The following is a 27,749-nucleotide window of genomic DNA, read 5'->3' on the forward strand; positions in this document are numbered from 1 at the left end:
ATTTGTCTTAAAAAATAAGGACGATAAATGAAAAAAAAATGCATATACAATATGTGAATAATTCTCCTAGCTCTATCAAAATATTATAATCAAAATATATTATTTTTGACAAAAAAAATTATAGAGAGGAATCCTAATACTCAAGGGTTTGGGCAAAGATGGAGTTGTAATGTGATTATAAATTCATGAACAATTCTATGACTCCTATAGTTCTATGTAGAGGTTTAACTAAACTAGACTGTAAGTCCAAAGTTATGGTACATGCTTAAAAAATGAACATCCATGCTTAAAAAATGAACATCCAAAGTTATGAGAAGTATGGTGTATTGTTAAGTAGTATGCTAAAATAGATAAAAATAAGTTTTAGGTGTATTAAATGTTAAATTTTTTAACACATCGAATGTGTTTGTGGGCTTAGTCTTAAGTAGGAATTCCTTTTTGTTTCTTGTTTCTTTTTTGAGTTGACTATTAGCAGGACATTTCTTTCTTTCTTTTTCTTCTATCAATTAATTAAGACAAATCCTAAATCATGAGAAAAACATGATTGAACTCATATCTAGAATCCCATCTTAGTCAATTGATATGAAGCAAGAACAATTTAAATCATTAAAGAACTTCTATTGTGGGAAAAATCAAATCACATAAATATTACTAATAATCCTTAACAAAGTTTCATCCTCAACCCTAATTATAAATTTAGCTACTCATGGTAATTGAAATAAAACAAAAGAATAAAATACTAAACATTAAACTAGACAAATAAAATAGAGAAAGAAATAGTCACAATGCTATCATGGAGAAAAGCTACAGAGAAGCCACATGCGGCACTGCCTCTTGCTCCAATTTTCTGTTTTGCATCTCAGCCCTAGCACTAGCCTCCCCTCCCCGAATTTTGCCCTAAAAAGCCTTTAAATAGGTCAAGGAATCCTATTACAAGTTGAATTCCCGTTTGGAGAAAATCCCAGATTTTTAGGCTTCACTTAACCGACTATTTTGGCCCATTTAACGTCAGAATTCGGGCTCCTGGTAAACTACAAAGTTGTAGCCCTTTAAGTTAACTTTTCAGCCCAACTTGAATCATCTCGATTGGACATCTGACCCGAAAGTTATGCCGAAAATACTAACTGATATGCAGGCTGGAATCCTAATCCGAATTGGACTTGGATTTGGTGCAAATTTCCTTTGATTCCTTACTCCAATTGGACTTAAATTTAATATTCATGCCTGGCTGGATGTAAATTGGCTTGATTCAATTGGCCTAGCCCCACTTTGCATGTAAAACCCTTGTTATCTACAACACAAAGATATTATATAATCAGTCACAAAATAACATAGAAGTAAGGCTAAATATGTAGATATGTGAGTATTTTATTGTATATATTTCATGCACATCACAGGTGTTGGATGGGTTTAATAAATCCTGCGGCTAGTAATTTCTATACCTCCTTGACTATTAGCCCTTCTATTTCTGTGTGAAATACCCTAGCAAGCTGGGTTATTGGCTTAGCTCCTGGATCAACGTTTAGCATGTGCACTACTAGTCCTGGATCAAGTCCTAGCATTTCACTGTAGTCCCATGCGAAAACATCCTTGAATTCTTTTAACAATTGCACCAATTCTGACTTTTCCCTTTTCGTCAATCTTGAACTAACTGAAATAGGTCTTGGTTCCTGTGAGTCAGACCCCAGGTTGACCTCCTCCAATTCTTCTTCTGCCATAACCTGTGGATCCTTCTCTGCCATAGCTTCTTTGTGACTTTCTTCGCTATCTTTTTCTTCTGAACTATCTTGAATTGCGCAACATACTAGACTCTTGTGCTGCCATTCTCGCCTGGGGCTCGCTTGTGTCTCACTTGTGGGCCCTGCGCGCCTTCATAACTTGTAAATAATTCTGCCATCAAGACCTCGAATTCTAACGCTTGTGTCTCCCCACCTAGGTACAAATGTACCAAGTGGCCTTGCTAATGAACTTTCTCTGGGTGGTGCCCATTGGTCATAGAACATAGTCTCCATGAGATGGGCTTCTGCTCGCTCAAACGGTGACTAGTTTGCCGTTATGCATATCATCTTACTATTTAACCTTCCTTTTACACACTGGTGATAGGTGGATGGGACTAATCGGTGCTTATGCAGCCAGGGTCTCCATGTAGCACATGGTATGAGACTTCTGTCTTTATTACATTGAATCGAGCTAGAGAAGCTATAAGGCCTACTTTTAACCATAGCTGAATGTATCCTGCGGTATACTCTCCCCTTTTGCCAAAGCCTGTTACCTCCATTGGGCACCCTTGGATTTTTCTTTCCGAAATTCCCGTTGCTTGCAAAGTGCTCAACGGGATGAGATTCACAGAGGCGCTTGTGTCCAGCAAGGCTCTCTTTACAGCGACTTGATTTATAGATGCCGCTAAGTAAAGTGGCCTCCTGTGATCTAGATATTCCACTTCCATGTCCTCATTGCTGAAGGTGATTTCACTTAATTCTTGTAAGAGGGCCCTGTCCCCTGTGCTTTCTGCGGTTAAACACTCTACCCCTGCTCCGGAGGCGATACTTACCAAAGCCTTTGTGGCTACCTTTCGTTCTCCCATAGTGAACCCCAGCTGGTTAAACAAATTCTTGAACTTGGTACTCTATTGTAAAGTGGTGATAGCTGTGGCAGGCAGAGCTAGGTTCTCCTCTTCATCCCCTCGTGGGTCCGCACAGATTACGACCGCTGCCATACCTTTCCCTTTATGGTTTGGGAGTGGGTTTCTTTGGACTTCTGACTGTGACAACTCCAGGGTCCCTTCTTTGATCCTGCAGTGTATCAGTCTGCGAAGTGCCCAACATTCTGCGGTAGGATGTTGTATATAGTTGTGTAAGCGGCAGAAGCGTGGGTCCCTTCGTTCTTCCTCCGTGGGCTCTTTCGAGACCTGATTGGGTTTAAAGATCCCATTTGCTATCCATTTATCCAGCAGCACGTCTAGTTCCTTTGAAGTGCATGGTATGGGTGGGGGAGTATCATATTCCTTCCCCTCTGTCTTCCTTCTTCGCTCGTTGGTAGTCACCGTCATCGCTTGTGGAGCATTTCTTTTGTCAGCGCTTGGCTTTACTGACTAGGCTGTCCTTCTGGCCTTTTGTAACAACTGTGCGAACTGGGAGATGTCTAGATTTTTCAAGACTGCTCTGAATTCCCGTATCATGTTAGTCATACACATTTCTACCAAGGTCCTCTCTTCACGATGGTCATAGCAGTCAAGAGCTATGTCCCTGAATCTTTTTATGTATTCCATCAAATCTTCGCCACTCCTTTGCTTGGTTACTTACAAGGTTGCAAGCGTTATTGTTTCCTCTCCATGAAAGTACTTAGTACAAAATACATCCACCATGTCATCCCAAGTCGGGATGGATCCTGGTTTTAGGCCAATGTACTAGGTATACGCTCAGTCGCATAGTGATTTAAAATTCCCGCAGACATAAGTCCTCGTCTGCCGCGTAGGGGCCAAGAGTATCTATGAACTTGCTTACATGCTCAACAGCACTTCCTCTCCTACCATCGTACTGGGCAAAAGCCCATGGCTCGTACCTTTCAAGATATGGCTTGCTGAGCACCTTTAATGGATAAGGTGGTCTACGTGCATAAAACCTTTCTTTAGGCGCTCTAGCTCTCTCCTGCTCGAGGAGAGTTGCTACTTCTACCATGGTGATGAAGCGTTGCTCTGTATTCTGAAAGACCAGTGTTTCCTCCTTGTCCGTCGCATGATCTGGGACATGTTGGCTTCCTTTCTCTTTTGTCTTTTCCGCCTTCAACTGACGGATTTCTTCCATCATTTGTTGCTGGGAGTGTTGTAGCGATTGTAATATTTCAATGAAAGTATTGGTGTTGTTTGCGGGATCCCTTGGCGGTAGCTAGGGACCAGCCCCCATTCCATTAGCGCCTTCTGTTTGGTTAATCTGCAGCTAGCTAGGTGTAGTTGGCCTGGACTCTGCTTGTGATGGCACGGCGCTCATGTTTTGCATCGTTCTGGACTTTGGTGGCATTATTTGCGAGGGATCTTGTATTTTGTCCCTGACTTTTTTCCCAACTCCCCAGTGGAGTCGCCAATTGTAGGGGGGTGGGCATGGATTAAGATGTTGGGCAAATTCCTGCCGCACTAAGCCCGAGTTGTTTTTGGGTAAGGAGTCGGGACCAGCCCAATTAGAGCACACCTTGGCCCGGCTTGTGCGCAATCTTTGCCGCGTCTGCCAAAGTCTATTCAAGAGCTCACAGCAGGCAGAGTTATTGTTAACAAGTTATGGCAAGCAGACATAATATAGAAAACGCAAAGGAAATACGGTCGCAGAACAACTTAACAAGCCTGACTTTTAAAGAATAATACTTAAGCAAAGAATTAGAACGAGATTAATAAAAAGGAACGAGTCTGCCACACTAAGTATAGCCACGGGATTCTAACCACGGAAGGGAAAACCACTCCCTCAATGCAAGTAACTTCACTTGATGAAATTAATTGCTTTGAGAGGACAGCCCCAAATGGTATGTGCCTAAGTATAGATTGTATTTCCTTTTGAGGACAATGCTATTGAGGGAAAGAGGGGGTTAACCCATTTAGGTGCATGCCTGCCATAAACACTCTGTTTTCTCTCTTAGAATTCCTTTCTCTCTGTTTTATTTCTTCCAATTCTTTTCTCTCTGTTTTCGATGACTCTTTTTCTGCCTCCCCCCTTTTTGCACACAGCCATGGGTCCCTTATATAGGGTCTGTCGTGGCCAATTTTACTGTTCTAGCCTTTCTATGGCCCTATTCTGATATGGTAGCCTTTTACCGACCACTTCCCTAGTCAATGGTTCTGATCACCACCATTGACCTGTGGCTTTCAGACAACGAAGGTTCCTTCTCTACTTCGTCTAATGTGTCCTCTCTCTCTCTCGGTCTCTTATGGCATGCACCCAGTGGTTGTTACCCACCCTTGCCTCTTTTGGGTGACATGTCATCCCAGTAGGACTGTGCCCATCAAAAGAGTCTGGGCAAGAAACACAAAATGGGTTCCCACTCCTCTCCCCACCGCTAGGTCTTGCCCTCACCCATGACGTCATCCGTTCCCATAGTGGCTGGGTATAGGCTGGTGATGCCTGGGTCGTTCACATGCATTACCTTACTGATGTTTCATTCATTTGCCGAGGTCTGAGAATGGGTGCGCATATCCTGCCGTGTTCTTTTGGCATTTTCTGGTGTGGATTGTATTTCCAGCAGGCCAACATTCATGTGTCGTCCCTTTCTTTGGAAGGTTGAGCTTTGTAAGATCATTTGGGCCTCCCTTTAGTTTGGGTGTTTCTCTTTGTGGCTTTGCATCTCTTGACATGCCAAGTAGCTATTCCTGTTGCTCATTTCAATCCTGCCGAGCCCCTTTGGGCCTGTCGTGTGCTTTCCCTCTCCGTAACCCAGTATACTTACTGGGTTCCTTCTCTTATTTATTGCGGGCTCCAATGTCCCTTTTTCTTGTGGGCATCCCTGGCCCATTTTAGTTTTGTTTCACACATGGATTTTTGCTAACTCACTTTGGGCGTCCTTGGCCCAATTTTCTCCATAAATTTTATCCTTTGGGCTCATGGGTTCTCCATTTGGCCGTTACTCTCTTTGCTTTATTACAGTGGGCTTGCTGTGGCCCATTCTTTCTTTTCCCTCATCTTTTCCGTGGATTTGTTTCTTTTCTCTTTCTGGGCCTATTCAAGCCCATTTGCTCCTTCTAGACCCATCTCATGGACCCTTGAACCATTCGTATGCCTTTTTTTTTTGTTTGCTGTTTCTTTTAGTCTGCCCGCAATTCTGGGCCCTTTGTCCTGCTGGGCTTCATAAAAAAAAATGAGCCTCAACAAATGTCCTATGGTGAAATTTTTTGTCACTAACTTGTCTAATTGTTTTTAATAAAAAAAATTATAGGTGATGAAATTATTTTGTCTTTTAATATTTTTTCCACTAAACATTATATTCAGAGACGAAATAAATTCATCACCAATTATTTTTAATTAGTAATTTTTTTTATTTGACCATATTAGGTGACGAAATATTTCCTCACCAATTTCTGTTTATAATCAGAGTTCAACCAATTACAAAAGTTTTCGTAACCATTTAAAAAAAAATTTATTTATGTTCTTTACATTAACTAGTCATTACATTACATTAACCTGTTCATTTCCAATCATATTCATAAACAAATCATTCATACAATCTTTTCAATAATTATACTATTAAATCCATTAAAATTGTTTACAAAACAATTACAACAATATATAGATGAAAGATGTCTTCCATACATTACCAAAAAAAAAAAAAAAGAGTTTAAGTAGCGCCACAAAAAATGTCTTTTCGCCACCAATCTCATATCTACACAAATTTCAAAAAAAAAAAAATCAATACCTTCAAGTAAAAACATTAATTATGTTTGACAACTCATAAAAGCTAAGTTGCATAAAGCAAATATATATTTCCAAGTATTATGTAATGCACACTTACATCTAACTCTCTAACTGAGAGTCTTACTAATTTTAACCATTCATGGTGTAATCCCTTGAAGGTGTAATTCAAGGGTGGATTCTACCCATCTAAGCCACTGAGGTGTAATTTAAGGGTAGATTTAACCATCTATTGTATCCCTGTCATGTGCTCTCAAAGGATGCCTAGGCTATTGGTCTTATTGATCACAAGGCATATCAGTGATGTATGGATTTGATTGTGTTGTATATATAAGTATATACAAGGATAAGTTGTAATAATGATGTTCAAATTTGGAGAATCTGGTTTCATAAAGTGAAAATTCAAGTTTTGGAATTTTCTAAGTGAAAATTTGAAAATTAGAATTTTCTAGAATTTTCTAAAATTTTCTAGTGACTGTTCAGAAAGGTTGAATAGGTTCAAAAAAAAGAAAAACTCCCACTTTCAACTTTTAAAATTACAGATAGTGCAAAACTGTATTAGTTTAAACTAATCAGAATTCATCTTCTCTTTAAATATAGCAATCTCACACTAAACAAATTTAATAAAAAATATAACTATAAAAATATATTTTAAAAATTTATCAAGAAAAATCCTTCCTTCAAGGTCAAGGGAGGATAAATTTCTGTGTGAAAATGGCTTTTCTTGAACAAATTTTATTATCTTCTACCACACATTCTTTCAATAAGTACTTAGAGCATTAGAAGTGGCCCAAGGTAAATGGGATATGTTGAGAAATTTACAATTCAAAGCAAAAAACAAGCCAACATCAAGTGTTGTATATGTCTTGTATCCTAAAAAAAGGTAGAATTGTGCTACAGTACCATCACAAATTTGTGATGTTACTGTAGCACAATTGTAAGAAGAAGTAATATTTTTTTATTTAATCCTCTCTCCTCCCACTCTCTCTCCATGCTAGCTTTTATTTATGTTTTGAAATATATTATTTTATTGTGTAAATATATTATTTTAATGTGTTATATTGTAAAATAAAAATTAGGATGTTGAGAGTATTGTAAAATGGTATGGTATAATTGATAAAGTAGCTTTTTGAGATAGTGAATAAGATAGCATTTATCATTGTGGATGCTCTTATCAACAAACTTTTTGAATATTGATTACTATTATTTTCCTTTATAACTCCTCTCCCTCTGGGTAAAAAGGAAAAAAAAAATTAATAGGTCTTTTATGGTTTGTTATTATTAACATATTTGCTACTTTTTTGTTGTGTGGTTAATTAAAATTATGTGGAATATAAATTTGAAAAATGCAATTTGAATAAAAATGTGTCCTAAAATTTCTGTAAGTTGATCATGTGCCCATCACTTGACAAACTTTCCCTCATAAAAATTACAAAATCTCTCTTTCTCTCTCTCTCTCTTCTAAACCCAATTATTGCCACCATAGCCAATCAGAGCCAGTAGCTTTTAAAGAAAACATATATCCTTACCTTCTCAATTTTTTCTCTATTCGTTCTATATCTCTCTGCCATTGTTATCGTAAATGATTCTACCAAGTTCTTTTCTTTGTTAGGGTTTTTCTTTTGAGAAGAGCCTGATGACACCTAAAACCATATTCAATTTCACAACTTTCTTAAGTGCCATTTTGTGATTAGATTTTAGCACATGGACATGAGACTTATGTAGGAACTTAATAAATATATATATATATATATATTTAGGTGCACCAATCACAATGTGACACTTAAACATGTAATGAATTGAGGCATGGAGTTGGGTGTGTCCCCTAGACTTTCTTTCTTTTCTTTTCTTTTCTTTTTTTCCTTTCAAGCCAAACCATGGCTTTGGATAGTACCAACATTGATCAATCCCACAAGTCATATTACTCTCGTCAATCCAGTCCAAAAGAAAAAAAAAAAAAAAAAAAATACAAGTCCAATAAGACGAAGAAGAATCACAATTTTCTAAGAATTACAAGAAGACTAGCACTTGAAGCATTTATGGCTTGAGACAAGTCTACCAAAGTGGAGAGAAATTTGATTATATTTGACAGTCTGCAAATTTTGTTTGTGAGGCTTGATTCATTTCAAAGGCAAGGTGGAGATTTATCAAGTATGACTTGAATTGCACGCCTCTATTAGATGCAAGATCAGATTTGTTTCTCCACACTTGTGTTGCACACCTTTATAAAATGCAAGATTAAATTTTTATGTTCAGACTTAGGTTAAATGCTTGACTTTCTTGCATGGATCATTTTGCTGACATTGGTTAGGTTTTTTTTTTTGGGGGTGGGGGTGGGGGTGGGGGTGGTAATATATATATATAAGATGTAGCTTGTTATTCTGATCGTGTGTAGAGAGCTGAGAATTAATTTGTATTTAACTTGGTTTGTTGGTTGAGTTAGAGAAAAATTATTTGGGTATATCTTTGGGTTTTGGTAGAGTACCTTTATGGCATTTTGTATTCTTTAAATTTGCCAGTGAAATTTCTTCTTATTCTCATTGCTATCCATGAAAGTAGGCTAAAAGCAAACCATGTAAATCTTTGGTGTTCTGTTGTGTGTCTCTAATTTATTTTTAAGTTCTCTTTGTTTTTATTTTTTGTTTGGAGATTTTTCTAAAGCCATAATATTTTTATAATCAATCTCATGCAAGAGTGAAATCCAGAAGTATTTTTTCTACCACAACTAGTAAAAAAATAAAAACATATATAATAAAGAACTCTGAAAAATGTATATATTGTATAATATGTGATAGATTGACTCGATAATTAGCTAACTAGCCCAAACCATTTTTTGGCATTTATGGAGGCCAGGGGGGCATCGGATCATATACGCCTGCCTATGTTACAGCACTTGTCAATTAATTAATTATAAAATTGCTGATAGTTGCTCAAACATTTGATAATCAAAATTATTCTTATTAAATAATCACATTGAGTCAACAGAATTTAAATAGTCTTACAAGGAACAATTTGAAAAATTAATCAGAGCGTGAAGATGCAATAACTGAAACAGTTGTACCAAGTACGTGAAGTCTCCGGATGCTACACTGGCTCGCAAGCAAGTGGAAATGAAAATACTAATCCTGTCTACAGCGATAAAAAATACGGGCAATATAATAACAAATGTACTCGCAAACATTGAGAATACAGTCAAGAGCATCACCAAGGAAATGCAGAGCATTATCATCAAGGAAATGCTGAGCATTATCACCAAGGAAATGCTTGAAATCGCACAACCTGTATAAAATCCAAGACGAACCCACTCTCAATATTTCGAGCAAATAATGTGAACATCCCTTACTTACGAAAAGGACGGGGACGAAGAAGAGCAATCCTAGGACAGAATTGGCAATGGCAAGACCCAAGGAATGCATTAACACAGCGTATGTGCCCAAAACAAATGCCAGCACCATCGCTCCCATGGCAGATATGGAAAGGCAAAAGATCAGTGAGGCCAGTAGGAAAGAAAAGTCTCCAGGATCTTTGTTGAGAAACAATAGTGGCATGAATAGTTGGATAAAGGCAGCAAAACAAGATTGCACCATGGCTATGGTATTTGTAATAATAAATGCTTTGAAAGCAGTATTACTCGTCAGAATTGCAGAGCCTGGGTGCGGGCCTTCTTGACCTATGAAACCCCCAGGCATGGTAATGCCTACTGTAAAAGCCACGGTTGCAATGAGTGTGTCCACTACCAAATGGGTTTCGGATGCTTTTTCCATGATATAAACAAATCGGTGTTTACGGGCTTTCCATTCAGCTTTATGGGCATCCCATTCAGCATTCCAACGTTCAGAATCTTTTCTCTCTGGTAGGATATCATCTTCTAAGGGTCTTCGAAATTCCGCACGATGACGTTCGTCTTTAGATATTGCAACTGTAATCTCCATAAACTGTGCAACATGTAGAACACTAATAATTAGGATTTGAGAAAGGGAATAGCCAGCATGGCACAGGAATGCACACATTTTGAAAGGATGAGGTTTGACTGCTGCCGTGAGTGGCAGAATTATTAGCGTGCCAGCAACTCAGTACTCCACCTTAATTTTGGCATAATTCTCAACCAAAAAAAAAAAAAAAAAACCCTTAATATTGGCATATATGCAGGGTCACATGGTTTTAACATTTTTTTAATTTCTTTTCTTTGCTAAATTACAAATGACCATTCAGCATTAATTTTATTTTCAAATTAATCTTTCCATTTAGTGTTCCGTCCAATCTTCCCCTTAATTTTAGGATCTTACACTTTGCAAAATAACATGGTCTTGGTGAACTTAACCATACATATTGTCATTTTTTTTTTTTTTTTGATGGGACATATATATTGTCATATTGATATTGAATGAGAGTAAATGGAAGGGTTACATTTAAAAATTATGAAAATTAAAAGTATAATACCGAATTGAAAACAAGTCAAAATCAAAAGGAGTCATTTGTAATTTACATCTCTTTTATATAATATCTTAATTGATTTTTTTAATAAATATGCAACATTGGAAAGGGAAAAAAGATACAGTGTCCTAATAGTTTCCATTAGAAAAAATTATCCCATGAAATAAACTAAAATTTTCTTTTACCTTTGTATCAGATAATTCTTCACTGGTTAAAGCGACGTCGTAAGCGTTGAGGTTTTGTTTGTTGAAGGTCATCTTATCAACTCTATCATGACACATGACATCCTTTATATAATGCAATGATTTGGAATGGTGATGGAGAGGGGTGTTCCCACGGGTATCCTTTTCATTTAAAAGGTTGCTGAGTGATGAATTCTTTAGGATGCACTTCGCTTCATTGACCCAATAACTACTAGATGAGTTCACGACAAAATGGAGTGCATTCCAGCCTTTCTCGTCAACTAGTTCGCAACAATCAGGACAATATTCTAAAATACATTCCATTATACAATAATGGCCTCGATGAGCTGCAATGTGAAGAGCCGTCACGCCCTTTGCATCTTTCATGTATGCTATAGATCTATCAATTTCCAACAACATTTTTGCGCCACAATAACTATCAAAGTATGCAGCACAATGAAGCGGAGTCCAATGTTTTTCGTCAACTTTTTTAATGAAAGCACTTTGTTCTTGTTGTGCTATCCTTCCCAGAATTTTAAGTATCATTTCTATGAGAATTTAAATATGTTAGACATAGCAATATTCTAAAAGATACAAGGAAGACACATATTTAGAAGACAGAAAAAGCATTCATAAGGATAATTGAATGAGTTCATTATATTGAATGAAGATCCATTTTATACTCTATGTATTAGTCGTAGTTTGTCACACGTTCATTTATTTTTTCTTATAAAGTAGAAAAATTTTAAAATCGCATAAAAGAAAACTATACATGATATACTATAATTGGAGCTTTTATTTTGGTAACATTAAAAATAAACCGGGAGCATAAACTACACATGATACACATGCGACATTTTACTCAATCTATTTGCATGTAAAATTATATGAGATTCCTTTAGTATTATATATCCTTTACATGAGTTTAAGTGTGAAAAAGGCAAATGCAGAGCAAGATGACATAAAGTTTAACTAGAGTCTAGTTGATAAATACGATTAGTGAAATGGCGTATTATTATATTGTTACTAGTATTATCGACTGGGTAGATGTGATTTGTATTTTTTAAGTAAATAAATATTTTTCCTTTACTTACTAATATCTCGCTAATAAGTTAGCATTGGAGATGGATTTTTATCATTAGTTCTAATTTGCAACCAATGGAGCTGTTTTATCCATTTTGGGAATGCTGTTTTTTTTTTTTTTCCCCAATAAATTTTAGTAAAGACTCTCTGTTAAATAGATTCAAACTCAAATTAAAATTAGTCTTAGTAATTAATTAGGAATTTTTTTAGTTTGTCAATTACGTTTAAGTCAAATAACATTATCTTTTTAACGAAGACATCTAAAATTTAAATCCTTCATTTACTCTCTCTCTCTTTTTTTTCTTTTTTTCTTTTATAATAAAACCTTCCTCTACTCTTTATTTAGAATGTATCCATATATATATATATATATTAAGGTTAGGATTTGAACCTATGACTTTTGGCCCATGTTCCAGTATTTGATAACATCAGAAAAAAATGAGTCAAAGGAAAACTATCTTTTATCAATCGAAAAAGTATGGCTAATTTATAGAGATTGTTGTCCACTAAATATTTTTGGAAAACAACTATATCTCACAGTAAGCTAAATAAAGGAAGTAATGAAATTGTTTTTTAACTCATTTAAGGTTACTACTAGATATAGGAAAATGAAATAAATTTATAAAAAATAATTTTTAGAGAATGATTCATTTTCTAAAAAATATTATTGCCGAAACAAAAAGAGTATAAGAGGATCCCAAAAAGAAAGAAAGAGAGAAAAACAAAAATTAAATATACCGTTGAGTTCCTAAAGTTTAATTTATGAGTGATTTTAGTGTCTGATGTTTAAAGTGATCACTTTTATAGCCACTTATGACATAGTCAAACTAGTCACATTTAAAGTGGCCTATGAATGAATTAAAAGATAATTTTAAGTTTGTTAGGTACTAATAGCTCTTGATGGTTACTTTTGTTAAAAGCTCTACAAGCCTGCACAAAGCAAGGCTTGAACCCTTTATGGCCTACTATCCCTATTTACAACATTTTTCAAACATGGCCTAAGCCCATGTGTTTTGTTTGGGGAATTGAAGAAATGTGGTATAGAGGTTAAAGAGTGGGCTTATTTGGGCTCACCCATAGACCCAAGCTTGGGCTTTACATAATGAGATGTGAATACTTGAAAAAGCTAAGGGTCTATGAGCAAGCTCATGTTCTAGCTACAAACACAAATAAAATAAAATAAAGACATTCTATTATATTTTGGATAAAATTGGAATTTCCATAAAATCTAGAATAATCACCATAAGTTAAAATAAGTAGGCTAGCTAGGGGTGTAATCAGTTCGATTTAGCCGGTTAGTGTTTGGCCAACTAAACTAAAATTTTTGATTTGTGAATTTCTCCACCTAAACTGACCGAAATAATTGGAAATCAATCGGTTTTAATTTATTTTGGTTTCGATCGGTTTTCTGTTTTTATTTTGAACAACTGAAAAAAGAAAGAAAACCCTAACATTACGTTGTTAATACTAGGCTATTAGCGTTAATCTCATAAAAATAGCATTGATTTAGTATTAAAAAAAAAAACCCAAAATGCACAAAAAAAAAAAAAAAAAAAAAAAAAAACCTACGAGGGTTATCAAGATTTTCAAACCCTAACTTTAATCACATATAAAAAACAAAGCAAGAGAGAGAGAGAGAGAGAGAGAGAGAGAGAGAGAGAGAGAGAACTATTGAAGTGTTGAACAAAGCAAATCAAGAAAGAAAAGGGAAGAAAGAGAGAAGAATCATATCAATGATCAAAAGAAGCCTCAAGCTGATGATCAAAAGAGAGTGAGAGGGAAAGAAAGGGGAAACCAAAGTGTGGAGGCCGGTGGCAGAGGTAGAATTGAACTGTGGAGTGGAGGGTGGAGGCGGAAGCTGTCTGAGAGTGAGAGTGAGAGTGAGAGTGAAGTGTAAGTCGTAGGGTATGTAGGGTAGGGTTTCTAAAATTTGTCTTTTGTTTTACTTAATCTAATGGGTTAATGGGTTTTAAATAGCAAGAGGCTCAAATGTGTGGGTTTTAAAAAACAAAAAAAAAAAAGCCAGATGTTTGCAAGCTGGAGGCCCAATGTTTGCAAGCCAAACATGTTTTATATTATATATGTAATACATAATATATTATAATATGATTCGGTTCGGTTCAGCCGATTCAATGCATACAAACTTGTCATCGAAATGAAACCAAAATTTTTCATTTTTATGAAATGAAAACCGAAATTGAATCACACCAAAATTGAACTGAAATTTTGGCAATGGTTCAGCCAATGCGGCCAGTTTTTTCGGTTCTCGGTTTTATGCACACCCCTAAGGCTAGCTACATCTAATGCAATTTGACCTGTTCCCACAAATTTAGCAAGTTTCTTAGGGCTCGTTTGGTTTGGGGGGGGGGTGAAAAAATGGGAAGATAGTAGAGATTTAGTTTTTCTTATGGTGTTTGGTTGGAAGGATGGAAAATTGAAGGAATGGTAAAATCATTTGTTTGGTTGACAAGAAAAATGAGAGATAGAAAATGTTATTTGTATGATTTATTCTTATGCTCCTATAACATAAAATAAAAAAATAATTCTTATAATCGACAAATAAAAAAATAATTTTCCATTACACTATATATATTTTTTGTTAGAGGTAAAAGCTACCATTTATTTTTATTTTTTTAAAAAACAAATCAAAACTAAAACCATGGTTTGATTTTTTTTTTTTTTATAAAAAAAAAAAAACCACATTGACAACCCAAAAAAAAAAAAAACAACCAGCAACAGTGTTAACACAAAGAGGTGAGAGGGGTAGTTTTGGTGTTTTATCAAAACCCCACCCCACCTCTATTTTTTCTCGTCAAATCTCTCCAAATTGGAGAGATAGAATTTTGGTGAGCCCGGGAAGAAAACACTTGGACCTCACCAAAATCCCTCCATTTTCCCTCCCAACCAAACAACCATCTCCCTTATTTTTTTCTCATATTTTCCTTTCTCCCTTTTCCATCCCCTCCTAAAATTATCCCAACCAAATGGGCCCTAGGGAGTTCATTCTCTTCAATAAACATAGAAAGCAAGATTGGTCAACGTATTGCTCAAAATAATTATTAAAGCAGCTAATATTATTATTCAACCAAGAAAAAGCTCAAGGTTGCCATTTTTCTTTTTTCTTTTTTTGAGGAAGAAGTAAGTGAGTTTTATTGGATAATATCATAATGGAATACATCATCCACATCACTGGCTAGTTCTTCTACTCAAACATCAGTATCTACAGTTAGAACTGCTTTTCTAGCTAGGGCATAGGCTATTTTATTACCCCCCCCCCCCATGAGTGTGTACAAAACAACTACTAACTAAAGAAGAACTACGACAATGAATCTCATCTATAATATGGCCGAACAGAGTGTGGCATGCTCTCGTCGAGTTTATGGCTACAATTACCTTTTGGCAACTCCTTCATAAACCATCTGAGACAAACACAACTCCCTAGCCAGTGTAACGGCTCGGCTTGCCGCTAGAGCTTCAACGTGCTCTACTGATTGTGGCAGGGAGATTCTTTGGCTCAAAGCTCCTATCACAGTGCCATTACAGTCCCTTACCACCACTCCAAGTCTGGCACAGTTGCAATACCCAAACAACGCCGTGTCATAATTTGCTTTGTAAACACCCACTGGTGGTGAGGACTAGCTAGCCTAAGTTGATCATGAAATTGGACTAGGGGCCTGTTTTTGGACGTCAAAAAACTCCATCACCATCTCCTTCACTTGTTTGGTGATCTCATGAAGGGGCCACGTTGGCTGTTGCTCGCGAAGTCTATTCCTACGCTGCCATAGACTCCATGCGGTTGTGGCGAAAACAGCCACGTTGAAGACAGACCCAAGCTCCAAAATAGCCTCAAAGAGATCCAAGCAAGGACGGGCCCAGGTAGAAGGCAAAGGGGGCTCGGGCCCCCTCTGGGCCCAAAAAAAAAAATTTATTATGTAAAATTTTCAAAAAATGGCTTAGGTCTCCTTGGTCCCCCCTCACCTCAACCATCCCTATCCTAGCCGGCCAACCCAAGAGTTTTCAAAGCCCATGAAAACCTTAAAATATATATAAATATATATGTAAAAAAAATAATAATAAAAAAAAAGAAGAAGAAGAAAACCTAACCTAGCAGCCAGTAAAAGACCCAAAACCAAACGGAAAAGCCAGAAATGAAAGAAATAAAGAAAAAAAAGAAAAGAAAAGAAAGGAGAGGCGAGAGCGAGATAGAGAAAGTTGGATGGTTTATTAATACTATATAGATACGTATTTGAAATTTTTTTTTTTTGGTGCTTATATGGATGCGTATTAAGAAACAATGATTTTTGGGTATTTGTTTTGGTTGATAGTTTATTAATACCTTATGGATGCGTATCTGGGGGGAAAAAAATTTTTGCTTATCTCTAGCCCCCCCCAGCTTGAAATCTTGGGTTCGTCCTTGGATCCAAGAAATATCTAAAAGCCCTCTGATACAATTTGGCGAAGCAGAAACTCGATTTCCAAACCACCTTTGCATGGTCACATAGCCATAGCACATGTAAAATCGTTTCCTGGTGTTCTTCACAAAGTGAACAGCTCTTGTCCACTGGGATTTGCCGACGTACCAGTTTGCCATTTTTCTAAGTGTGTAACTACTAAAGGTTTTGATTCTTATGAAAATATGGATAATAAGTGTCTCGTTATAATATGTTATAAATCCCAAAAGATGGAACCAAAGAAGGGGAATTCAATTTAACTCTTTCTTGAACCTAACTCAATAACTATATTTATTAGTCTGGCTTGGGGTAAATATAGCAACCTAAGGAAACAATGTATGTGTGTGTGGTGGCATGAGTAGTATCTGCTCTCTCTCTCTCTCTCTCTCTCTCTCTCTCTCTCTCTCTCTCTCTCTCTCTCTCTCTCTCTCTCTCTCTCTCTCTCTCCACATTGTTATGTAGCATTAAAGCCAATTATTTGTACCATTTGTTCAACACTTTAATGGATATTCCTTTTGTCTTTATTATGAGCTTATGTCCTTGCATTTCTTTAGGGCTATAAATGAACCAAATTGTTCATAAGCTTGAGTTTGACATAATAAAAAACTCGTTCATGTTTTTTTTTTGTTACAAACAACCCATTTTTAAGCCTTAGTTTTAGGCTTGTTTAATTATTTTCCAAGTCCAAAACAAAAAAAAAAAAAAAAAAAAAAATTTGTTCATGAACAGAGTTGTGAATATTAAAGCTCAATACAAAATTAGTTAAGCCTAGACTCATTTATGGTCATGGTAATAAGTTTAATATGAGGTTGACAATTAAACCCATATCTTAATAAGACATTAATAGTAATTAGGAGTTAGGATCACTTACAAAAAACAAATAGGCTTACTATGGGCTTGATATTATACTTATGTTAAATCTTAAGTTCAAAAGCTTGTTATTGAGCTAGAGTTTGAACTTGATATTGAGCTCGAGCTCAGTTTGACTAATAAATTATGTAGAGCCGAGCCAAGCCAAACTCAAACTTTATGACAAGTTTAAGCTCAAACATCATTATAGGTTTGGTTCGATCTCAAGCCAATCTTAAACATTTTACATTCGTTGTCAAACTAAGTTTGAACACTCACTAATCAATAAAGCTAGGCTTGTTTATAGCCATATATTTCTTCTTTTTCTTACACTACTAGCCTCTATTTAATATTAGAGTGAGTTGTGGGCTTGACTCCTCTTTATTTTAAACTTGGGTTGATAGACTAAAATTATTGGCCATTTCAAAAATCAACCTAAACAATAGTGATCACTTTTAACTTTAGGTATTCAAAATTCCTCTCCCCCTGGAAGAACTAAAATTACTCATGGACTAAAATTTATGAACTAATATTGTATTTTGACCCAAAATTTAATAGTATGTATATGTTGTATATAATTTTTAGATCCCAAAAAAATTATATGTGGCCCTCCCAAAATTAAAAATTGGCATTCTTATTTTGAAATTTGGGCCAGAAAGTCCAAATATAAAATATCCATATGACAACTTAATCATATTTTCGTTTGACCTGTTAATTTGATTGTTTGCTGTTTGGACCCAAATGTTTATGANATTTATTAGTCTGGCTTGGGGTAAATATAGCAACCTAAGGAAACAATGTATGTGTGTGTGGTGGCATGAGTAGTATCTGCTCTCTCTCTCTCTCTCTCTCTCTCTCTCTCTCTCTCTCTCTCTCTCTCTCTCTCTCTCTCTCTCTCTCTCTCTCTCTCCACATTGTTATGTAGCATTAAAGCCAATTATTTGTACCATTTGTTCAACACTTTAATGGATATTCCTTTTGTCTTTATTATGAGCTTATGTCCTTGCATTTCTTTAGGGCTATAAATGAACCAAATTGTTCATAAGCTTGAGTTTGACATAATAAAAAACTCGTTCATGTTTTTTTTTGTTTACAAACAACCCATTTTTAAGCCTTAGTTTTAGGCTTGTTTAATTATTTTCCAAGTCCAAACCAAAAAAAAAAAAAAAAAAAAAATTTGTTCATGAACAGAGTTGTGAATATTAAAGCTCAATACAAAATTAGTTAAGCCTAGACTCATTTATGGTCATGGTAATAAGTTTAATATGAGGTTGACAATTAAACCCATATCTTAATAAGACATTAATAGTAATTAGGAGTTAGGATCACTTACAAAAAACAAATAGGCTTACTATGGGCTTGATATTATACTTATGTTAAATCTTAAGTTCAAAAGCTTGTTATTGAGCTAGAGTTTGAACTTGATATTGAGCTCGAGCTCAGTTTGACTAATAAATTATGTAGAGCCGAGCCAAGCCAAACTCAAACTTTATGACAAGTTTAAGCTCAAACATCATTATAGGTTTGGTTCGATCTCAAGCCAATCTTAAACATTTTACATTCGTTGTCAAACTAAGTTTGAACACTCACTAATCAATAAAGCTAGGCTTGTTTATAGCCATATATTTCTTCTTTTTCTTACACTACTAGCCTCTATTTAATATTAGAGTGAGTTGTGGGCTTGACTCCTCTTTATTTTAAACTTGGGTTGATAGACTAAAATTATTGGCCATTTCAAAAATCAACCTAAACAATAGTGATCACTTTTAACTTTAGGTATTCAAAATTCCTCCCCCTGGAAGAACTAAAATTACTCATGGACTAAAATTTATGAACTAATATTGTATTTTGACCCAAAATTTAATAGTATGTATATGTTGTATATAATTTTTAGATCCCAAAAAAATTATATGTGGCCCTCCCAAAATAAAAATTGGCATTCTTATTTTGAAATTTGGGCCAGAAAGTCCAAATATAAAATATCCATATGACAACTTAATCATATTTTCGTTTGACCTGTTAATTTTGATTGTTTGCTGTTTGGACCCAAATGTTTATGACTATGCAAATTAGGTGTTACAAGTTCTTTGACTCAACATAATTGTTTAATACTTCTTTTGTTTTTTGTTAGAAATATATTAACCCAATTGCATAGGCCCAAGTTAGAGATATATTAGCCCAATAACATAGACCTAAGCTCAATCTTTCTATGTATGCAAGCTAAGTCTTCTACTTATACTAGAAGTTAATTAGTTTAAGATTTATTCTATTATATATACTCATGTTATGGTTCATTGTAATGTAAGATTTGTACTATATACTATCATATATTAAAGATGTGGTCATTTAGGGTTTTTTCCGTGAACGTAGGCTGTTAGGCTGAATCAAGTAACACCCTCGTGTTTTGTGTTCCTATTTTATGCTTCTGATTTTGAATCTATTTCTTCGTATTCAACATAGTATATCAATGCTTAATATTTAACATGGTATCATAGCCAAACTTTGTTCTTTAGCCTTTTAAAAAAATCTCTTTGTTAAGCTTGCTCCCAAAACCAATCGTGCCTTTCCAATCTCAGATACGTGCAAGTCGTGCCTTCATCTACAGTCTCAACCTTTTTATTCGACACCATTTACAATGTCTAACTTCTCTAATATTGCGCCGCTACTACCAGAGAAAGTCCACGCTGTTCGCTGCTGTGAGGAGCCTGTAAAGTGCCACAAGACCATTGATATGCTTGATCTGTAGCCCCTGGGTTTTCATTTATGCTTACCACTGCCTCTAGGAGGTCGATCATTTACCGATCTACAAAACCTTGAAATTTCGAGGCGAAATCATCATCCACGCGCTCTCATGCTCTGGTAGAAGATCTGGTGATACAATCCATATGCTCCACGCGCCACTTGGAGAACTTCCTAGTCAGCCACGCTTATCCACTAGCTCATGTGCCGTTCCCCCTTTAATGATGTCATCCATGGCACCATCTGATGATGTCATCATCAGTTACATGTTAGCATTGCGTCAATGCCACTTTGCCACGTTAGCCTAATTTACTTCCAGCATTAACTTTAACTGAACAGTTGACCGTTGATTTTTTGACCAAATGTAAAAGTATTTCAAATTTCAATAGAGCCTATCTTACTTAGTTTTTTGCGGGATTCAATTTGGATTCTCTATCTTTATTTGAAACTTATAAATCACTCAAATTGCCCATTTCACATTTATTTGGGACCCTTCTACACACAAAGACTTGCTAACCGTGTTTCATGACAACGTTCTTTTCGCCAATCTTCTTCAGGCCTTCAATGTAGCCTCTTCAGCCCTAGTAGGTTTTCTTGGTCGTTGACGTAGCTTTTCTCCTGAATTTTTTAAACATCTCCTTCATTGTGCATGGTTCTTCCTCCATAGTGCTCGATCCTTCTTGTCTCTTCTAAGGTCATTCTCAGGCTTTCCTTGTGGCTTCCCCAACGATTTTTAGGACTTCTTCAAGGCATCTTTGTGGTTGATTTCATGGTTTCTTCAAGGCATTTTTCAAGGAATTTTTTAAAGGATATTCTCAAGCTTATCCAAGCTCAAGGTTTATGGAGTTTTTACCTTGAGTTTGAGACAAGGATGGACCCAGGAATTCAGGCTAAGGGGTCGGAGATAAGAGGAAAAAAAAAATTTCTTCCGTCTCTCCGTCTTGCTCTTTCTTAGTGTTTCTTTTTCTTTTTCTATTGCGTTCTTTGTTTGGAGTTTGGACTGAATTTTTGTATTTACCTTTTTTTTTTTTTAATGATTTACATTAGGCTGCCCAGCTGGGTATTGTCAATTGTGTTCAAAATTTTGGAGGTTTTTTTTTTTTTTTTTTTTTGGTTGATTTACATTGGGCTGGTCGGCTAGTAATGGGGTTGAAAATTTTGGAGGGGGTCTATTTCGTTTGGAGTTGGACTGAATTTCTGTATTTAATTTTTTTTTTTTTGGTTGATTTACATTGGGTTGGCCGGCTGGTAATTGGGGATGGGGGGAAAGTTGTTATTATTATTATTATTATTAATTTTTTTGAAAATATACCTACTAATAAAATAAAATAAAATTGGGCACCCCTCCTCTTGTGTCTGTCCCTAGTTCGAGAGAAGGTGTTAAAGATATATTAGCCCAATAACATAGGCCCAAGCCCAATCCTTCTATGTGTGCAAGTCAAATCTCCTATTTGTACTAGAAGTTTATTAGTCTATAATTTACTCTACTATATATACCCATGTTATAGTTATTTGTAAAATAGAATTTGTATTACACTCATATATTAAAGATGTAACATTTTAGAGTTTCCTCCATGGACGTAGTTCGTTAGGTTGAACCATGTAACACCCTCGTGTTCTTGTGTTCTTATTTTATACTTCCGCTTTTGCATCTATTCCAGCATATTGAACATGATATATTAATGCTAATATTTAACAATTTTTTTTTTTTTCGTTTTTGTTTTTTTGGAGTTTTGTGTGTGTGTGGAATTTTTTAGATTATCTACAAGTCTTCACATTAGGATTAAACCCTTTTTTTAGAAGAGTATAAGGATTAAACCTAAACAAACTTAAAAGATATTTTTAATTTGTAACTAAGATATAGTAGTAATCTATAATTTTCGATAATCTACAAGACTTAACAGGTTATCTAAAAAATCCTAAGCAGACAATAGAATTTTTTTTTTTATTCGTGGTTTAACATCCCAAGTTAAAATTCTAATTACATACCCATTCGTCACATCTACAATCACATAAGGATAATGGTGTGTTTGAATGACATGATTTGGGCATTTGGATTTGAATTTGGGTGATTGAAATATAAATATCTTGTTTGGACTATTTAAAAAATGTCAAGGATTTAGATTTGACAAATTTACCAAAGATTTTAGACCTTCAAAATGCATAGATTTGAAATAACTCCTAAAATCAATGAATTTGAAATCAAGGCATTTAAAATCCAAATCTAAATCTAAATCCAAATCCAAATTTCCAAACACAATCGTAATATTTCACTTTGATCATTGATAAATAGTTATACTGTTACTAGCGTACAAAAGTTGGTTAATCCATAACCTCAATATGTAAATATATATTAGAGAATTGTGATAGATATTATAAGACTACTACTATAACTTGATTACAAATTTATTTAATTGTTGAAATGTCATCTATATCTATATATACTATAAAACCAAAGCTTTGGACCTATGTTTGAGTTTTTTATTTATTTATTTTTATTTTTTATTACTTCTTTAGAGTTTGCCACATAGGATTTAGAACTCTCATATTTTTCAACATCAGCACTATTTAAAAAAAAAAAAAAGGGAGTTGATTTCTACTACACTTTAGCTACACTGCAACACTACACCTGATTACTACTACACTTCAGCTACATTGCAACATTACACTGTAGAAAACAAGGAACTCGATTATGGTGAAGTTGAGTTTCATATTACACGAAACACAAGCTTACCAAACTTGAGTTTACGTGGCATTATTAATTCTAAATTTCAAGTCAGCGGGTGCTACTGTAACATTTTTTTTTACTTTTTTACTTTTTTATTTTTTTTATGAAACTCAATTTATTGAACTTTAGGATACGTGTCAAACGTAAATTTCATAGACTCAAGTTTTAAAAGATAATAAATTCCTAAATTTTTTATAAACAGTAGTAGAACACTAATTATTTTGACAGTAAAGAAATAGAAATATCGTAATACGTGGGTTATAAAGTTGAAAAAGACGTGTGGGGTAGGAGAAGTAGGTTGGGAGAAATGCAATATGATATTTACTTGGTAGGCAAATTAAAGTAAATTCCACCCTGTGATTTAGGCCCGTTTTCCCTTTGTCATTCAAAACTTAATACTTTGTTCCCTAAGAATATCTCTGTTAAGGTTCCATAACTAACCTCTGGCTTTTCTATTTAAAAACAACTTTTATGAAAAAAAAAATATAACATAACATGAATCAAAAAGTTAGAGTTTTAATTTTTTGCAAAAATAGATAAACATTTTAGATAAAACTCCAGAAATTATAATTCAGTGACAACTTTTTTATTAAATTTGGAACTGACTCCAACACTTTTGCACCAATCCATTAGATCCAGCAAAGACAATGTTAGCTAATTAACAAATATATAGACAAAACCTAAAGAAGGAAGAAGACGATGCCAAGTACCTATATAGTTTTAGGAGAAACTAGGAACTTTTTTTTGGGGAACTGATAATTATCCAAGTTGCTGGTGTGAGGAACAATTGCTAGGGCAGTAATTGAAGTGAAGTGTCAAAAGCCTACAAACCCAGATTGATTTTCTTTAACTAGTTGATTGTCTTTGTGTTTTGTTCTCTGGTGATTGTTATTCTCCAAAACTTAGAATAAATAAACCCAGATTTCCTCAAACTAAGAAACCCATCAAACAGACAAAACCATTAGCCAAAATGCCAATTCAATCTAACTAGCCCCTGAAATAGAAATATTCGAAGTAAACCCAGCCATTCATACAAACATATAACAAAAACCCAGTAAAAACCATTCAAAATACATGATCACCTAAGAAAAGTCTCAGCAACCCATCCTTTTCTTCATATTCATGACTTATTGGAACACAACAAGATCTAGCTAACAAACTCCAAACGGCAAATCTACCTAACAAAATCCCAGCATACCCATCCGTCATCGTGACTCATCAAAACGCTAAATCCAAATCCAAAGACAACCAACCTCCCTTTCAAGTCGAAGCAAGTGGCAGAGAAGCCAAGGCGTTTCAGTCGACCAGCAGATGAGCTGGAAGTCAAGGTGGATCGGTGGAGATCAGAGATCAACAGTGGATCTGCTTATTTCTCTCTCTCTCTCTCTCCAACTCTAGGATTATATTCCTAAGCTAAAAGGAACGGCAGATGAACAATTTTAAGATTATCTAGCCTTTTTTTTTTTTTTTTTTTTGAGTTTATTTATTGGTTTTGGTTTTTGGTTTTGCCCTTAATCGTTTTACATGGTTTTTTATTCATTGGTTTTGTAACCCACGGGCACTACTAGCAGTGTACTAGACAACAGTTTACTTCTTATTTGTTTAACGTTCATTTTTACTCCCCTCATCCAAGATCCAACGTCTCTAACTTATTACTCCTATATTCAAATATTTTATTCATTATTTTTTAATTTATGAAGTTAACTAAACTTATATTATATAAATATGTTATTGGACTGAAATTAGGCTAAAATTTATTGGCTTATATATGAATTTGCAATTTGCATTTGTGTTGATACTTGATATATAAAAAATTATATGGGCTTTTACTAAATAATTAAATTTATGAACATATATATAATGTAAATTATAGATATATTAAAGAAATACTATATTTATGTTTGCTTAGATATAAAAAATACATTTGAAAAATAGGTCACTATATTTAATTAGATTATTTTAGTATCGTGCATCGCACAAATCAGCAACTAGTTTAATATATATTACACATCCTTATATTTTATAGATTTGATAGATGAAATACATAATCTCTGGGTTTTGTATAATTGTATTCATAATAAAATACGAATAAAGCTTTGGTGGTAACATGCTACAGTTTTTTTTTTCCTTTTTTTTTTTAATTTTGGAAACAAGTCAGATATTACATTTGGTTCCACTTGTTTCTTTTTAATTTTATCAATTTTATAAAATAATATAAAATACAATTCTGATTTTTATTGATTTATTCTAACGTTGTCACATAAATGTTTGAAGCCAATATTTCACATCATCATACTAATAAATATTTTTTAATTCTATTTTAGAATTACAATTAATAATAAATTATATTAATTTGAAATTAATCAGAGCACAAACTTTTTATAACGAAACAATCCAATACTTAATAATAGGCATTACCTCTACTGTTCCAAATTACTGCAGCGTGCAACGTTGTTCTACCAAGGGGGCCATCATGAGCTAGTGACGCGCATCTGAGTAAAATAAGATGCATCAATTTTTCAAATCTTCTCTCCACAGCCATGTAAAGTGGAGTCTCACCGGCATCATTCTGAGAATATGAAAAATCTGGGCCCTCTTGGATCAAAAGTTTCACCACATCAAGATGATTACCACGTACAGCCTCATGGAACGCCGTATCTTTTTCATTATTCGTCATTTCCAACATCTCCTTCACCGTTATACTAACCCCATTTTTCGAGGTCTACTTCTAGACTTTTTGCACATTCAATTAAAACTTCCACGATGGGGGCATGTCCATACCTTGCCGCGATATGCAAGGGAGTTTCACCTTTGACATTAGCTTGCCCTAGCAGTGATGGACACTTTGTAAGAATTTCTATGACAAAGGCCGTTGATGATTCTGATTCTTTAATTAAGCTTGTGAGGTGAATATGAAGGACTGTATTTCTATTTGGGGTTAGTAGTTGGGCAAGAGGCTCTGCAATATATTCGAAGACCTCAATTTTACCTTTTGCTGCAGCTTTATAAAATTCAGGTTTCATGCCAATGTTGTCCTCTGTCGGCGAAGGGTGACTAGATGCTTGATTAGCTTCAGACAAATCGGAATCTGAGGAATCCATTCTGAATCAGTGGCTCCAATATTTCTCTCTCTAAACAATGTCACTCTACCTCGTTTTGATATTTTTGAGAGAGAGTAAAAACAATGTCACTCTACCTCGTTTTGATATTTTTGAGAGAGAGTAAAGACTAAAGATAAAGGCAACAAACGCGTCAAAACAAAGGTACTTTATAAAAAGTGAGCCAATTTAATCATGTCACGTTCAAAATTACTGTTGGTTATTCTAGCTTCAATAATGCCAGGGAACACTTTCGTCCAACGACGCCTGACACTCACGTGGTGCTGCTCGGATTATTTTGATTCTAGCTTCAATAATGCCAGGGAACACTTATGACGACGCCTGACACTCACGTGGTGCTCTGCCCGGGTTATTTCAATTCCTCTGCACGATTGCTCATAGAAAATAATATTAAATTGTCAAGCGGGTTTGTCCCGGATAGGAGGACTAGTGATAATATAATAATAGTGGCTTAGGAAATTATTTGCCCCTTGTTAAAAAGAGAAAGGTGTTAGAAGAAATTTAGAGGCTGTTTGGCCACTTTTTTTTTTATCATTCAATTTTTGTTATTCAATTTTTATCATTTATCACTCATCACTCATAACTCAATACTCATCACTTATCACATATCACTCTAAAATTAATACCCGTTTGGCACATCACTTATTTTTCATCACTCAATATTTTTCACACTATTTGTGGGCTCTATTTCTGTCACCACTGCAGCTTTTTTTTTTTTTAGAGTACCCACAAACCCGAACCCAAAAAAAAAAAAAAAAAAAAAAAGGAAGAACAGGGGAGACGTGAACCCAGGTGAAGAAGGAAAAAAAAAAAAAAAAAAAAGGAAGGAGACGTGAACCCAGGTGAAGAAGAAAAAAAAAGAAAAGAGGAAGAACAGGGGAGACGTGAACCCAGGTGAAGAAGGGGGAAAAAAAAAAGGAAGGAGATGTGAACCCAGGTGAAGAAGAAAAAAAAAAAAAAAAAAAAAAAAGAACGAACCCAGGAGAAGAATGGGGAAAGAAAAAGAAAAGGGAAGAACGAACCCAGGAGAAGAAAGGGGAAAGAAAAAAGAAAAAAGAAAAGGGAAGAACGAACCCACAGGAGAAGAAAGAAAGAAGAAAAAAAAAAGAGTTGGTTTGGTCAAAAGGTGCGGCTGTGGGTCCCTCATGTGTGTTTTATTACAAGTTTGCCATTGAGTTATGAGAAATTGAGAATTGAAAACTAAAAACAGCTAAAAGTTGTTTTCAGTTTCCACAACTCATAACTCAAAAAGTAGAGAATTGAGTATTGGAAATAGAGTTATAGAAATAGAGTATTGGTGCAGGCAAACGAGTATTTTGCTATGGGTCCCACCATTTTTTAGAATTGAGTTATGAAAACTGAGAATTGAGTCATGAAAATTGTCAATCCAAACAGCCTCTAACATGGGCTGCTTTTTTTCTTTCTTTCTCTAAAGTCCATTTGAAAACAACGAACTGATGTGCGAAGCCCAGCTGAAAGGATCAATAGATATGACTAAAATTCTCCAAGGCATTGCATCAAAAGGGGATAAAAAAGCTTCTATGCAAGCTTTGGCATTGCTTTTGATTACAATCCTAGCAAGACCATGGCCAGCTACCCCAATAATTACCTTGACCTTTGCTTAGAGAGGGAGTTGGTTTCCACTTCTTTTGACAGAGCAAAAACCAAATTCCCTTTCCAATCTCTGGCAACTAAGGCAATGAAAGAATGGTTTCATAGTGATCCCACGCAACTACACTACATTTTTAAAGGCATGTTTGGTAGACTGTAATAGGCAC

General features: G+C 35.1%; 1 protein-coding gene across 1 annotated transcript; it reads right to left on the minus strand.

The window, feature by feature from the left end:
* Positions 1-9,505: 9,505 nt before the first annotated feature.
* On the minus strand, positions 9,506-25,529 carry LOC112009198 (protein ACCELERATED CELL DEATH 6). Its single transcript, XM_065769216.1, has 3 exons — positions 25,271-25,529; positions 11,006-11,550; positions 9,506-10,321 (listed from the first exon to the last, which is right to left on the minus strand). The coding sequence occupies exons 1-3, from the start codon at positions 25,527-25,529 to the stop codon at positions 9,506-9,508; spliced, it is 1,620 nt and encodes a 539-aa protein (XP_065625288.1).
* Positions 25,530-27,749: the final 2,220 nt, after the last annotated feature.

The sequence above is a fragment of the Quercus suber genome, unplaced genomic scaffold, assembly GCF_002906115.3.
Source record: "Quercus suber isolate HL8 unplaced genomic scaffold, Cork oak 2.0 scaffold_1083, whole genome shotgun sequence".
NCBI classification, from domain to species: Eukaryota; Viridiplantae; Streptophyta; class Magnoliopsida; order Fagales; family Fagaceae; genus Quercus; species Quercus suber.